At 39.0% G+C, this 16,681-nt stretch overlaps 1 protein-coding gene and 1 long non-coding RNA gene across 2 annotated transcripts in view; both read left to right on the top strand.

Annotated features, from left to right (window-relative positions):
- Positions 1 to 8,173, top strand: part of LOC135202031 (uncharacterized) — a 15,112-nt gene extending 6,939 nt beyond the window's left edge. Inside the window, exons 3-5 of the long non-coding RNA XR_010311647.1 lie at positions 946 to 1,054; positions 6,752 to 6,887; positions 8,085 to 8,173. This is a non-coding gene — a long non-coding RNA (uncharacterized LOC135202031). The remainder of the gene's footprint in view (positions 1 to 945; positions 1,055 to 6,751; positions 6,888 to 8,084) is intronic.
- Positions 8,174 to 8,324: 151 nt separating this feature from the next.
- Positions 8,325 to 10,090, top strand: LOC135202029 (alpha-(1,3)-fucosyltransferase C-like). Its single transcript, XM_064231305.1, has 2 exons — positions 8,325 to 8,799; positions 9,865 to 10,090. Exons 1-2 carry the CDS (start codon positions 8,434 to 8,436, stop codon positions 10,045 to 10,047), a joined length of 549 nt encoding a protein of 182 aa, XP_064087375.1. The 5' UTR covers positions 8,325 to 8,433; the 3' UTR covers positions 10,048 to 10,090.
- The last annotated feature ends 6,591 nt before the right edge of the window (positions 10,091 to 16,681 follow it).

The following is a 16,681-nucleotide window of genomic DNA, read 5'->3' as shown; positions in this document are numbered from 1 at the left end:
AAAGTTTAATTGTTACTTTAGTTTTATTACCTCTGAAATAAAGACGAAAAGAAGATATTAAGAAGAATAGAGAAGACAATTAAAGCCACAGTAATGTTAAAAATATATTTTCACACAGGCTTAAAAATATATTTTAACACTAATGTGGCTTTTAACTGTCAATATCATAGCCTCGTTACGGAGGTTCCTTAGTGCATTATTATTATTATTATTATTATTATTATTATTATTATTATTATTATTATTATTATTATTATTATATTATTATTATTATTATTATTATTATTTTATTATTATTCATTTCTCCATTTTAGGACTCATGCTCTTATTATATTATTATTATTATTATTATTATTATATTATTATTATTATTATTATTATCATTGGTTACAGGTCCACAATAATATAGCATGTGAGTATATGGTCTTTAATGGATATTAAAAGCTCTCGAACCTTGTACTACGTTCATCTTCAGTCAAGTCACTTGACCGAAGATGAATCTATACTCTGTTTTTTTTCCATCTGTCCATCCCCCTGTGGTGTAAACGCAAGGTAATACTGCATCCCGGGCTTTAAATAGTTACGCTATGTGTAAGTTTTAGGTAGATAAAAGGATATCTGGGTATACATTTGCATGTGAAAAGTGTTTTAATAATTTACTGTATGCTAAATACACTCTTAATATTCGAAATAGGATATTATTTAAAGGACGGGACGCAGTGTTACCATGCGCAAAAACCACAGGCAGATGGACAGATGGAAAAAAACAGAGTATAGTACAAGGTTCGAAAGCTTTTAATATCCATTAAAGACCATATACTCACATGCTATATTATTGTGGACTTGCAACCATTGTCTTCATTTTCGACACGGAAAACTGTGCCCATTATTATTATTATTATTATTATTATTATTATTATTATTGTTGTTGTTACCTGTCTGCAGCATCCCAACGACACCCAACGGTAAACAGCTTCCGGGACGAAGCCTTCGAGCCCATGATGGAGCTATACCGGAAGAAGGCCAAGGGTCAGCTGGTGCCGAAATTGAAAAGGTAGAGTGAAGACGATAACCAACAAATACAGTTACTTTTATTTTATCCATTTATTGATTTATTCATTTAGAGATCTGATTACTTAGTATATATTTACTTAATCCTTTTTTTATTTCTTTACGTATTCATCTCTTTATTTATGTATTCATCTTGATCTATCTTTATATTTATTTATATATTTAGCTTTTATTTTCCCATCTATTTATTTTCCTATTCTTTTTGCGACGCGAGAGTTTGGTTCGTCTACTTCATATCCAGTACTAGTTATAGATGGTAAGGGCAGTTTGTGTTTGGTACTATTTATACGAGCATACCTGAATAATATACTATAATAAATATCTATTATTATCATTGCAATTATTATTATTATTATTATCATTATGATTATTATGTTAAGATAATAATAATAATATGATAATAATAATAGTAATAATAATAATAATAATAATAATAATAATAATATGTTTTGTTAAAGATGATGGCAGCATCAGTGGAATTGATTTTATATATGGTCTTTTCAATTCTTCTTATTATTCTCTTCTCATCAGGGCTGATATTTGCTAATAGCTGGCCGATGTTCATATCTCGGTGAAAGAAATGTTTTCTAAAAATAATAATTTATTGATATGATAACAAAAGTGGTTAACAAATCTTAGTCTAAGGGTGTAACGGAATTCCAACGTTTCCAACCGTATCATCGGTTCATTTTCAAGGAAAGGTGAGCTTGAACTGATTGAAATGGGGTCGTTTGGCGGTATTTATTGTGTCCCAGGTGCTCTGTCTGATGGGCGCTGCATTTTCATTGGTTGAACAGAGGATTAAGTCCCTGAGTCAAGCCGTCGTGCAGAGGTGGAAGCTCGCACTGCTCTTCTCGTGCGGACGCTGGGAGACTGGGAGCGTTAGTATTGGGGAAGGTCATTGCCGATAGACGGGGGCACCTGATTGGCCCGTTTCGATCGGCTCTATGGTGCTGGCGGGCGGCGCCCTTCGTGCCACCGTCGGGAGGAGTGAAGTCTCTTGGTGGTGTTGAGGCTGGGTCTCTCCTTCCCGATGTGTAGGGCCTCCAAGAGGCGGAGGCGACGGTGGTCTGCTGCCTTATCGATAATTCTGATATTAGGAATAATGTCATTCCTATTATCCTGGTATTGTGGACGTTTTTGGCATGATTATGGATGGCGCCTTCCTGAGCGTGGCAGGATATCCTCTTCGAAAATCGCATAGTCGTCATACCAATGTAAGCGCCGGGGCATTCCCGGACAGGGCATTTGTACTGGTAGACAACGTTAGTTTTCTTGAGAGGGGTCCTGCAACACGGGGGCTGGATTGTTTTTCATAATCAGGCCACTGGTCTTCTTGCTCTTGTAGTAAATTATTAGTTTCACTTTTTTCGCAGGGTCCGTGGGGGAGACGTTCCTTTCTATGATGGTACGAAGGGCTCGCTCGTCCTCTTTGTATTTCTTATGAAATACTCCCTTGTAAAATAAGAGTGACGTCTTCAAGGGCGGCGGGACGAGGCTCCTGCTGATACCACTTATCGATGTTTCTGCGAATGCATTTAGTGATGTCCCGGTTGGAATACCCGTTGTTAATTAAAACTTGGGCAACACGTTCTAATTCAGTGTGCGTGTCCTTCCACGAAGAGCAGTGTGAGAGAGCTCTCCTGATGAAGGCGCTGATCGCAGTGCGCTTGTATCTCTCTGGACACTCGCTCTCGCCGTTCAGGCACATGCCCAGGTTCGTGGGTTTCGTATACACCTGTGTTACGAAGCGCTCCTCTTGTTGCCCGACGAGGACGTCAAGGAAGGGAGGCGACGGTCACGGCAATGTTCGATGGTGAAGTTGAGTCTGCTGTGGTCGTGGAAGGCTTGTCGCAGGCGCTCTATTTCTTCACCGTGCTGGCGCTGATGAAAGTGTCGTCAATATACCGGAGTACATAGACGGCTTCTCGATGTTGGCGAATACCCGACGTTCCACAGCACCCATGTAGAAGTTCGCGAAAAGTACTCCGAGGGGAGAACCATCGCTACTCCGTCTTCTGTGTGTACATATGTCCTCTGTGGGTGGAGAAAGGGGCCTTTTTTGTACAAATTTCAAGGAGTTTTCGGAGGGCATGCTCAGGGATGTTTAATGGGGGCGTGGAGTCGTCTCTATATACACGATCCAGGATTATCTGAATTGTTTCATCCCACGGGACGTTCGTGAAGAGGGACTCCACGTCCATCGATGCAATAACTCCTCCGGGGGGTGTCGTTTTCAGTGCTTCTAAAAACTCGGCAGATGACTTCAAACTGTGGTCATCTGGAACATAAGGAGTCAAAATAGTATTCAATTTCTTCGCAAGCTGGTATGTAGGAGCGGGAATTTGGCTAATAATGGGGCGTAACGGGTTCCCTGGTTTATGGGTTTTAACGTTCCCGTATATGTAGCCAAGGTCGTAGTCCCCTACGATCGGCAGCAAGTGAAGGGCATTGGAAGCTGCATTGACAGTCTCAATAATCCTATTAGCCTCACGTTTAATGTCATCTACCGGGTTCTTGGTGATTCTCTGGAATTTGCTGCTGTCTGCCAGTATCTCATCCAACTTGTGGTGGTATTCTTCAGTGAGGATGAGTACCTGCTGGACACCATACACAAGCATGAAGATCAAGGCACCATACGTACTACGGACGCCCTGCAGCCCCTCCTCTTGGCCGAGGCCCTCACGGAACGCGGTGATTACAAGAGTGATGTGATCGACAGGCGCCTGAGGGAAGCTGCCAAAGAACTCCGAGCGAAAGAGGATGTCACCGTCCGTCGGGCCGATAAAACCGCTGCGTTTGTACTCATCCGCACTGAAGAATACCACCACAAGTTGGATGAGATACTGGCAGACAGCAGCAAATTCCAGAGAATCACCAAGAACCCGGTAGATGACATTAAACGTGAGGCTAATAGGATTATTGAGACTGTCAATGCAGCTTCCAATGCCCTTCACTTGCTGCCGATCGTAGGGGACTACGACCTTGGCTACATATACGGGAACGTTAAAACCCATAAACCAGGGAACCCGTTACGCCCCATTATTAGCCAAATTCCCGCTCCTACATACCAGCTTGCGAAGAAATTGAATACTATTTTGACTCCTTATGTTCCAGATGACCACAGTTTGAAGTCATCTGCCGAGTTTTTAGAAGCACTGAAAACGACACCCCCTGGAGGAGTTATTGCATCGATGGACGTGGAGTCCCTCTTCACGAACGTCCCCGTGGATGAAACAATTCAGATAATCCTGGATCGTGTATATAGAGACGACTCCACGCCCCCATTAAACATCCCTGAGCATGCCCTCCGAAAACTCCTTGAAATTTGTACAAAAAAGGCCCCTTTCTCCACCCACAGAGGACATATGTACACACAGAAAGACGGAGTAGCGATGGGTTCTCCCTCGGAGTACTTTTCGCGAACTTCTACATGGGTGCTGTGGAACGTCGGGTATTCGCCAACATCGAGAAGCCGTCTATGTACGTCCGGTATATTGACGACACTTTCATCAGCGCCAGCACGGTGGAAGAAATAGAGCGCCTGCGACAAGCCTTCCACGACCACAGCAGACTCAACTTCACCATCGAACATTGCCGTGACCGTCGCCTCCCCTTCCTTGACGTCCTCGTCGGGCAACAAGAGGAGCGCTTCGTAACACAGGTGTATACGAAACCCACGAACATGGGCATGTGCCTGAACGGCGAGAGCGAGTGTCCAGAGAGATACAAGCGCACTGCGATCAGCGCCTTCATCAGGAGAGCTCTCTCACACTGCTCTTCGTGGAAGGACACGCACACTGAATTAGAACGTGTTGCCCAAGTTTTAATTAACAACGGGTATTCCAACCGGGACATCACTAAATGCATTCGCAGAAACATCGATAAGTGGTATCAGCAGGAGCCTCGTCCCGCCGCCCTTGAAGACGTCACTCTCTTTTACAAGGGAGTATTTCATAAGAAATACAAAGAGGACGAGCGAGCCCTTCGTACCATCATAGAAAGGAACGTCTCCCCCACGGACCCTGCGAAAAAAGTGAAACTAATAATTTACTACAAGAGCAAGAAGACCAGTGGCCTGATTATGAAAAACAATCCAGCCCCCGTGTTGCAGGACCCTCTCAAGAAAACTAACGTTGTCTACCAGTACAAATGCCCTGTCCGGGAATGAACCCCTGGCGCTTACATTGGTATGACGACTATGCGATTTTCGAAGAGGATATCCTGCCACGCTCAGGAAGGCGCCATCCATAATCATGCCAAAAACGTCCACAATACCAGGATAAATTAGAATGACATTATTCCTAATATCAGAATTATCGATAAGGCAGCAGACCACCGTCGCCTCCGCCTCTTGGAGGCCCTACACATCGGAAGGAGAGACCCAGCCCTCAACACCACCAAGAGACTTCACTCCTCCCGACGGTGGGCACGAAGGGCGCCGCCCGCCAGCACCATAGAGCCGATCGAACGGGCCAATCAGGTGCCCCCGTCTATCGGCAATGACCTTCCAATACTACGCTCCCAGTCTCCAGCGTCCGCACGAGAAGAGCAGTGCGAGCTTCCACCTCTGCAAGACGGCTTGACTCAGGGACTTAATCCTCTGTTCAACCAATGAAAATGCAGCGCCCATCAGACAGAGCACCTGGGACACAATAAATACCGCCGAACGACCCCATTTCAATCAGTTCAAGCTCACCTTTCCTTGAAAATGAACCGATGATACGGTTGGAAACGTTGGAATTCCGTTACACCCTTAGACTAAGATTTGTTAACCACTTTTGTTATCATATCAATAAATTATTATTTTTAGAAAACATTTCTTTCACCGAGATATGAACATCGGCCAGCTATTAGCAAATATCAGCCCTGATGAGAAGAGAATAATAAGAAGAATTGAAAAGACCTATATAAAATCAATTCCACTGATGCTGCCATCATCTTTAACAAAACATGTTTGAGAGAGGGTCTCCTACCTTCAAATAATATAATAATAATAATAATAATAATAATAATAATAATATACCTGAAGTAGTTTTATAGCAAACAAAGAGGAAACACAGAATAAATTGCAAGACGAGTTAATCACCCTGTAACCTTTTTATAAATACTAAAACATTTATCTTAAGAGTTACTATGAATATATATATATATATATATATATATATATATATATATATATATATATATATATATATATATATATATATATATATATGTGTGTGTGTGTGTGTGTGTGCGTGTGTGTGTGTGTGTGTGTGTGGTGTGTGTGCGTGTGGTGCATACTCAGTTCATCAGTGGACGAGTGATTTGCATACCCTCCTACCAATCTGGTAGCCCGAACCGGAGGAATTTATTTCAGGTAGTTAGAAATCTAATTCACGATATAATGTTGTTCGGATCCCACAATGAGCTGTAGATCTCGTTGCTAAGCAACTAATTGGTTCCTAGCCACATGAAAATCTAACCCTTTTCTGGCCATCCCTAGGAGAGCTATTATTTATTATTTATTTATTTATATATTCAAGCATATACCTGACAAATACAGCAATGGACTTGTCTGAATGAAAAACACGTAGTAGAAACAAATACTGTCGCCAAAGCCTTATTGCCTTCCTTTGAATTAATATGTCAATCACGTATGCTTATCAATACCCAATGAGTGTTTTTTTTAACCCAGCTTTAGAAATGGCACAGTACCCAGCTTCCTGATATGGGCAGAACCTTTCTACGATTGGTATTGGGACCCTGTTTTCATCCAAATCTACCAAGACCTGTGTCCTCTCCCCTGCAGAGTGGAATATGATGTCACTAAGGTAATCGGCTTCCTTTCCACGTCTTCAATATTCGTCTGAATTCTTCTTCGTCTTCTTTTTCTTCAGTTTTTATAAGACACTAATATGTTTTAGGATTTATGCGAGTGGACCATTTTAGCAAACTGTTATTCACTTTTCGCTATACTATTTAAAAAAGGGTTTGGAACCCTTCTGGATAAATAATGTGAGTTTTGCACATATACGACATTGCTATATAATAACCAATTACTCCTTCACTCACTATTTGATAACCAATTATTCCTTTACTCATTATTTGATAACCAATTAGTTATTCCTTCACTCACTATTTGATAACTAATTAGCTATTCCTTCACTCACTATTTGATAACCAATTAGTTATTCCTTCACTCACTATTTGATAACCAATTATTCCTTCACTAACTATTTGCTAACCAATTATTCCTTCACTCACTATTTGATAACCAATTATTCTTTCACTCATTATTTGATAACCAATTAGCTATTCCTTCACTCACTATTTGATAACCAATTATTCCTTCACTCACTATTGATAACCCATTATTCCTTCACTTAATATTTGATAACCAATTATTCCTTCATTCACTATTTGATAATCAATTATTCCTTCACTCACCTTTATGTCGAAAAAAAACGAGCCGAACTTCTACTTTTAACATTCCATTGTTGAATCTAACATAAAGTAGAAATTAATATTGTTTATTTTCTTTTTTTAACATCTTCACCTCTCATCTCATGGAGCTTACAAAGTTTCTCTCTTTAGTATCTAAGTTAATGGTATGTTACTAAATTAATCGATGATTTTGCACAGTAACAAAAAATTTGTATATTTGTAACTGCAATTATGTTTCCAGTGGCTGATTAGAAATCATTCATTTGTGTTCGCTTAGGATTATCACACACACACACACACACACACACACACACACACACACACACATATATATATAATATATATATATATATATATATATATATATAGGTATATATATATATATATATATATATATATATATATCTATGAGTGTGTGTGTACTTACATTTAACAAAGCAACTATGTACTCGAACTTCATTTAATGGAGCGTCATCTGTTAACTCGACTTTCATTTAACGATTCGTCTGTGAACTCGTCTTTCGCTTAACAAAGCGTTTACGGACTAGCCTTTCCATGAACAGAAACTGTGACTTTCATTGCAGAGGAATACGACGGACGCAATACTCATCGCCCTACGAGAAGCGAAAGACAGCGAAAACGGTCATAAAGAGCCTTTCTCCTCGGGACCCTAAGGCAGCCGTGGATAGGCCTATCCTTCGAGCCTCCGAATTTGGCGAACTCTGTGTACAAAACCAAATTCTGGAAGTACAACGGACTCTTCAACCGCACGATGACGTACCGCTGGGATGCAGATATCGTTTTCCCAGCACGCTTTATCGCCTCCAGAGAAGACGCCGAGCTGCTCCCTGGAACCTGGGTCATCCCGCCGATTACGGAGGTCAGGAAGCATTCGAGAAAACTGGCAGTTGCGTTCATATCCAACTGCGGGCCATGTCCAAGCGGCTGACTTACTTGACGAAGTTCCAAAAATATGCTCCGGTGGACATTTACGGAAGGTGTGGACCGCTGAAGTGCGGAGGGTCGATGTTTGTAGCTCACCGGTACAACTCGACCACGGATCCGTGTCTGAAGATCGGTGGTGAAGGCTACATGTTCTACTTCGCCTTTGAGAACAACTTCTGCAAAGAATACATCACGGAGAAGGTCTACAACCTCATGCATTATCCCATCGTTCCGGTGGTCCGGGGCTCGGCGAATTACTCGTCTGCTCTTCCGCCGAATTCTTATATCGACGCCAACGACTATTCGCCAAAGGAGTTGGCGGAGAGATTGCTTTACTTGAAAGATCACCCAAAGGTAAAGGACATTTCGTAGTTCTCTGTCTGTCTGTATATTCAACAAATGAAAACAATGACAATTGTAGTTACAGTAGCGATCATAGCCAAGATACTGACTTGTTCCATTATCCAAAAATTTTTATTTAGCCTCGTTGGGAGAATCGTATTTTTACTTAATCTCAAAGGCCTCCTACCAATATTAATAAATAATCAGATGAACGATAATCTCTCCCACTTAATGATGGTGATAAAAAGAAAGCACCCATATTCATTTCTAGTATTTTAACGCCCTTTATGTTTATCAATTCTTGACTCATCCCTGAGTTTCTCCTTTTGCTATTCTTTTCGACATTTAGTAAGCCTTTGACACAATCAATTGTTATTCATTCCCTTTGACAGAATATTAACCTACGTGTCGTAGAATTATCGACAAGAAAATCTCAGCGGATTAAAAGATGAATCGATAAATTGTTTTATGGATTAAGTCTTAGAGTGAAGAATATTTTTTGTGGATCAAGTATATGACGTAAGACATTATTTTATAGTTTAAGAGTGAAGAGCATCATTTTGTGGATTTCGTTCAAGAGTGAAAGAGCATTAAGTCCAAGAGTGAATAGCATCATTTTGTGGTTTTAGTCTATGAGTGAAGAACATTAAAATTTTTCTTGGGTAAAGTCTATCAGTGAAGAACATTATCATGTAGGTTAAGTCGAAGAGTGAGATTATAATTTTCTAGATTAAAGTCTAAGAGTTGAAAAGAGCAACATTTTGTGGATTAAGTGTCGAAGAGTGGAAAGAACATTATTTTTTGAGGATTAACTAAGAGTTAATCCTCACAATAAGTCTAAGACTTACTTTTGGAATAAGTCTAAGACTGAAGAACATTATTTAGTGGATTAAATCTATGAGTGAAAGAACATTATTTTTGTGGACTAAGATCTGCCCGAATAACTAGTTATTTTACGATCTGTTTTGCAGCGTCAAGAGAAGACTCAGGTGGCCGAAAGGCTACGCTCCTAGAACCCATATTTCCGACTCATATCATAGTACACAGTTTTCTTTTACTTTATTTTTCTTCTTACAGGAGTATCTGAAGTACCTGGAATGGAAGAAACATTATCAGCCGTCCACAGTTGGTGGAGAGAGAGTTATTTGCCATCTTTGCACTCGTTTGTACGACTCGGACTTTTACGAACACAAAGTGTACGACGAATTCGAAGACTGGTTCGTCGAGAAGTCACACTGTCGAGCTGGACTGGACGTTTGACGACCTGAGGTCTTTCGAGTTTAGCTGGCGTTGCTAATTGTTGAAGGCTATCGATGTATGTATATATATATATATATATATAATATATAGATATATATATATATATATATATATATATATATATATATATATATATATATAAATATATATATATATATATACATATATATATATATATATATATATATATATATATATATATGTATATATATATATATATATATAGATATATATATATATATATATATATATATATATATATATATATATATATATATATCTATATATATATATATATATAGTATATATATATATATATATAGTATGCATAAAAACATTTCAGGAAAGCCGAAGACACATGATGAGATAAAGGATTTTATTCCATTAAGAAACGTTTCGCTCAGGTACTTTGTGCATCATCAGTCTGTTAAAATGAAAGTACATTTTAAATTGAAAACAAAATACAAATAAAAATTACAATCTAAGATATAAAATTTAAAAATTATAACTTAAAAATTAGCATATTTCAAAGTTAAAAGTGAAAAAGAACTCTAAAACATAACCACTGAAACACCAAGGAGGAGAGAGGATGACTAGAAAATGAGATTGAGTCAGAAAAAGACTATGCCAGGTATAGCGGAGACGATGAACTACCGCTATTTATATTTTAGATTGTAATTTTTATTTGTATTTTGTTTTCAATTTGAAATGTACTTTCATTTTAACAGACTGATGATGCACAAAGTTCCTGTGCGGAAAGTTTCTTAAAGAATAAATCCTTTATTCATCATGCGATTTTGGCTTTCCTGAAGTTATGTATGTATATGGAAGTTTTTGCATTCCTATATATATATATATATATATATATATATATATATTATATATATAAATACATATATATATATATATATATATATATATATATATATATATGTATATGACTGTAAAAATGATCTGTATAACAACAGATTTCCATCTTCAGAAAGAGACAGGCACTCTGAAATATTGTACTTTCTGTATGTATTGGGGTTTTTATGGGCTCCTTCTATCATATATATATTATATATATATATATATATATATATATATATATATATATATATATATATATATATATATATATATATCTATGTATATATATATATATGCATATGCGTAATGTGTATTTTTCTCTGTATTTTGTTTTTATCCATTTCATGAACCATTGACTCTTAAATATCGTAGTATGCTTTTGAAAATGATTTCATTTTGTCACTGCTTCTAAAAATCACTAGAAACAAACAATGCCACGATTCGTTTATGAATGTTGTCTTGAACTGCATTTTCTCAGTATAATCAGTAAACGGATCTTACTGGATTTATATTCGAAAGCTCTCTCAATTGTTTATGTTTTTTTTATTTAGACTTTTATAAATACAAAACTTTATGACTTCAGTATTTTCATTTTCGTTTTTAATATGTGAATGCGAAAAGCAATCTCACATCCCATAACCATAACATGCATTAAGTTTTATCGTTTTGGAATTTTGATAGCTTATTAATGGCAATTACTCTGTATATATACATATATATATATATATATATATATATATATATATATATATATATATATATATATATATATGAGAGAGAGAGAGAGAGAGAGAGAGAGAGAGAGAGAGAATGAACAAAAACTGTAGGGAGAATAAGCTGTTCTACAAGAAATACATTAAGAGAAAGGTCAGTCTGAGTGTGAAACGTGCAATTGATAAGGGGCTGTCTGACACTACTACATTCCCTGGTCGATGAAGCGAATATTTGTAAGATTTATTCAGAGTGGAAGACAGAAGAGAGGCAAGAGCTGGAACGACGCTATTTGGAAAATATATATTAATATATGAAACTTTGAGAGTGCTTATGCAAGACTTTTGTATGGTTTCAGAAGGAATGTGTTACAAAAGAATAACTGCTGTATTGCGTGCAGGCAACAGTGACAGAGGCGACAGTGAACATAAGAGAGACATAACATTACTTAGCATATCAAGAAAGGTGTAGAGTATGACTTTGCAAAAATTAGACACGTGACTGCAGGACTGATGGAGAAGAATAGAGTGGGTTTAGACTATGAAGATAGAGTGTCAATACAATGTCTGTTAAGAAACAGTAATATGAGAAGTGTGAAAATCTAAGCAAATAATAATAATAATAATAATAATAATAATAATAATAATAATAATAGATGGGTGACCGCTCTCCTCGGCGTTGATTCCTTGGAAAGGATCTTTACCATAATTTCCTCAGTCTACTCAGCTGTAAATGAGTACCTATCCCTTGATGGGTAGGGTCAGCTATGGGTTAAATAGCAAAACTCAGCAATGATGGAAAGAAATGAAGGATTAAACGACAACGACGTAAATGGAACCTCTGGCAACAGAGGAGCTTCGTCCGGCAACCAGGTATTCAAACCAAGTGAAGGGAAGACGGTCAGGTACTTGGAGGTCGTCATCCAGCAACTGATCACCACAACGACAATAATCAACAGCCTGAGATTGGAGCTACAGAGGCAAAAAGGAAGAAATGGACAAGAGAAGAAAATAAGGAAATATGGAGATGCTACATCAGAAGCAACCCGACGGAAAGAGGATATAGAAGAAGATTGGTCAACATCTGGAATGAGAGGAATAACACCCCCCAAACAGAGCAGAGGCTGGCAGACCAAGTAAGGAACATAAAGAAAAAGAACTGGCTCTCCCCAACAGAAAGAGAAGAACTGGAAAGGGAAATGTCACACGACTACGAATTAGACGAACTGAGAGACGATGCCACAGAAGACGACAGGGAGGATGAGGTATCAAACAACGACACACGAAGAAACACCGACGAAGTAACAGAGAGGACGGAATGGGTAGAAAAGATTAGACAATGGATGGAGCCAGATACAGAGAGAACAAAGATCCCCTCCATGAAAGCCTACAACACCAAGAAATTAAGGGAGAAAACAAGTGAGGTAAATGAAATACTGGGCATAATACAGACCACCAGTATCACAGAAACAAATAACTTGACATATGCAGGAGCAAGATTAGTAGCAGAACTGATGGGAATTCGAACACCACCACCAACACAACAACCCAACAGAAACCAAAACAGCAACCTCCTTGGAAAAGGCGCCTGGAAAAGCAAATCATGGTGATGAGATCTGACTTGAGTAAACTGAAAGAGATGGCAGAAAAAAGGCTAAGAAGCAAGAAAAACAAGGGAGGAACTCACGAGAAATACAAAGTACAAGAGAGGGGATTAAACAACACAATAGAAGAGTAAAACAGAGGTTAAGGCCAAAGCACATAAGATCCAACGGTACATGAACAGGAATAAAGGATACCAACAGAACAAACTATTCGGAACCAACCAGAAAAGACTATACAGCCAACTAAGAGGGGAAGACAACCACCCAGAAATTCCTGAAGCCGAACCAAATAAGAGACTCTGGGAAAACATATGGAGCAATCCGGTATCACACAATAAACATGCAACATGGCTCCAGAAGTCAGGAAGAAGAACAGGGAGAATAAAGCAAAGATTCACAGACATCACGACAGACACCGTGAGACACCAACTAAGAAAATGCCAAACTGGAAAGCCCCAGGTCCCGATGAAGTCCATGGATACTGGCTCAAAACTTCAAGTCCTACACCCACGAATAGCAGAACAACTCCAGCCAATTGTATCTCAAATCACCAAGCACCCAAATGGATGACCACAGGAAGAACATCCTTAGTACAAAAAGACAGAGTAAGGGAAATATAGCCAGTAACTACAGGCCTATCACCTGCCTACCAATAATGTGGAAGTTACTAACAGGTATCATCAGTGAAAGGCTATACTACTAGAGGAGACAAACACCATCCCCCACCAACAGAAAGGCTGCAGAAGGAAGTGTAGGGGCACAAAAGACCAGCTCCTGATAGACAAAATGGTATGGAAGAACAGTAGGAGAAGGAAAACCAACCTAAGCATGGCATGGATAGACTATAAGAAAGCCTTCGACATGATACCACACACATGGCTAATAGAATGCCTGAAAATATATGGGGCAGAGGAAAATACCATCAGCTTCCTCAAAAATACAATGCGCAACTGGAATACAACTACTTACAAGCTCTGGAATAAGACTAGCACAGGTTAAGATCAGGAGAGGGATCTTCCAGGGCGACTCACTGTCCCCACTACTCTTCGTATTCTAGCCATGATTCCCATTGACAAAATACTACAGAAGATGGATGCCGGGTACCAACTCAAGAAAAGAGGCAACAGAATCAACCATCTGATGTTCATGGACGACATCAAGCTGTATGGTAAGAGCATCAAGGAAATAGATTCCCTAATCCAGAACTGTAAGGATTGTATCTGGGGACATCAGGATGGAGTTTGGAATAGAAAATGCGCCTTAGTCAACATACAAAAAGGCAAAGTAACGAGAACTGAAGGGATAAAAGCTACAGATGGAGCAACATCAAACACATAGATGAGACAGGATACAAATACCTGGGAATAATGGAAGGAGGAGATATAAAACACCAAGAGATGAAGGACACGATCAGGAAAGAATATATGCAGAGACTCAAGGCGATACTCAAGTCAAAACTCACGGCGGAAATATGATAAAAGCCATAAACACATGGGCAGTGCCAGTAATCAGATACAGCGCAGAATAGTTGGAATGGACGAAGGCAGAACTCCGCAGCATAGATCAGAAACCAGGAAACATATGACAATACACAAAGCACTACACCCAAGAGCAAATACGGACAGACTATACATAACACGAAAGGAAGGAGGGAGAGGAACTACTAAGTATAGAGGACTGCGTCAACATCGAAAACAGAGCACTGGGGCAATATCTGAAAACCAGTGAAGACGAGTGGCTAAAGAGGTGTCATTGGAAAGAAGGACTAATAAAAGCAGATGAAGACCCAGAAATACAGAGACGAGAAAGACAGAAAGAACAGAGGACTGGCACAACAAACCATGCACGGACAATACATGAGACAGACTAAAGAACTAGCCAGCGATGACAATTGGCAATGGCTACAGAGGGGAGAGCTAAAGAAGGAAACTGAAGGAATGATAACAGCGGCACAAAGATCAGGGGCCTAAGAACCAGATATGTTCAAAGTACGATAGACGGAAATAACATCTCTCCCATATGTAGGAAGTGCAATACGAAAAGTGAAACCATAAACCACATAGCAAGTGAATGCCCGGCACTTGCACAAAACCAGTACAAAAAGAGGCATGATTCAGTAGCAAAAGCCCTCCACTGGAGCCTGTGCAAGAAACATCAGCTACCTTGCAGTAATAAGTGGTACGAGCACCAACCTGAAGGAGTGATAGAAAACGATCAGGCAAAGATCCTCTGGGACTATGTATCAGAACGGATAGGGTGATACGTGCAAACAGACCAGACGTGACGTTTGATTGACAAGGTCAAGAAGAAAGTATCACTCATTGATGTCGCAATACCATGGGACACCAGAGTTGAAGAGAAGAGAGGGAAAAAATGGATAAGTATCAAGATCTGAAAATAGAAATAAGAAGGATATGGGATATGCCAGTGGAAATCGTACCCATCATCATAGGAGCACTAGGCACGATCCCAAGATCCCTGAAAAGGAATCTAGAAAAAACTAGAGACTGAAGTAGCTCCAGGACTCATGCGAAGAAGTGTGATCCTAGAAACGGCACACATAGTAAGAAGAGTGATGGACTCCTAAGGAGGCAGGATGCAACCCGGAACCCACACTATAAATACCACCCAGTCGAATTGGAGGACTGTGATAGAGCAAAAAAAAAAAAAAAAAAAAAAAAAAATAATAATAATAATAATAATAATAATAATAATATCATTTATTTCAGCTCAGGGCCTTATACATGGAATATACAAAATAGAGACAGTAACATACACAATCTAGATACATGAGACAACATGATAAAAAAAGTGAATAATCGGCACTTATCCACAAAATAGCTGAGGTAGCATAAAACATAGTAATCACAATACTAGTTAACAGTAATAATATTGAAGAGAAAAAAATGCATTGGGAGTTTTTGTTTATAAGTTAGTGCACAAATTATATAGCTAAATTTCAACTAGAGACCTTAGGTGGTTGCAGTAGTCAGGCCCAGAGGGCTAAATACGAAAATTGAGTGTAAAAAAACTTTAACTTGATAGTATCACAGTAATAATGAAAAAGTAAAATATCAGCAATAATATAAATAATAATGACAGAATCTGCAGATGACATCTTGCCAATACAGAGATTAAGTCCTTTAGGGGACAAAGGCCTCATTTTCCCATCACTCCCACAATTTAGATCTTCTTCTTGCTTCACTCTCATGATGCTTTGTATGAGCGAGTTGCTGCTGTTCCTCACTCGGGTTACCAGACTGGACATTGTTCGCCTTACAATGATTCTTAAATTGTCCAGGTGGTTTTCTATGAACATCTGTGTGGCGGAGTGGTAGCGGGAAGTGTTTGTGAGGCGTCTCAAATGTCATTGTGCACAACAGTGATACGTCTCATCGTCTTTCGGGTATAGTTCGTCCAGAGGGAACACCGATAGATACTGTAGCAGTACGAGCGGAAGAGCAGTAG

Source organism: Macrobrachium nipponense, chromosome 30 (genome assembly GCF_015104395.2).
Source record: "Macrobrachium nipponense isolate FS-2020 chromosome 30, ASM1510439v2, whole genome shotgun sequence".
NCBI classification, from domain to species: domain Eukaryota; kingdom Metazoa; phylum Arthropoda; class Malacostraca; order Decapoda; family Palaemonidae; genus Macrobrachium; species Macrobrachium nipponense.
The sequence above is the reverse complement of the archived record's forward strand: the minus strand, read 5'-3'. Positions and strand labels throughout refer to the sequence as shown.

Bases quoted from the DNA above. Each gene is read 5' to 3' on its own strand.
- LOC135202029 (XM_064231305.1), top strand. From the start codon at position 8,434: ATGTCCAAGCGGCTGACTTACTTGACGAAGTTCCAAAAATATGCTCCG. The intron at 8,800-9,864 runs GTAAAGGACATT...TTCTTCTTACAG, and splicing joins ACTTGAAAGATCACCCAAAG to GAGTATCTGAAGTACCTGGA.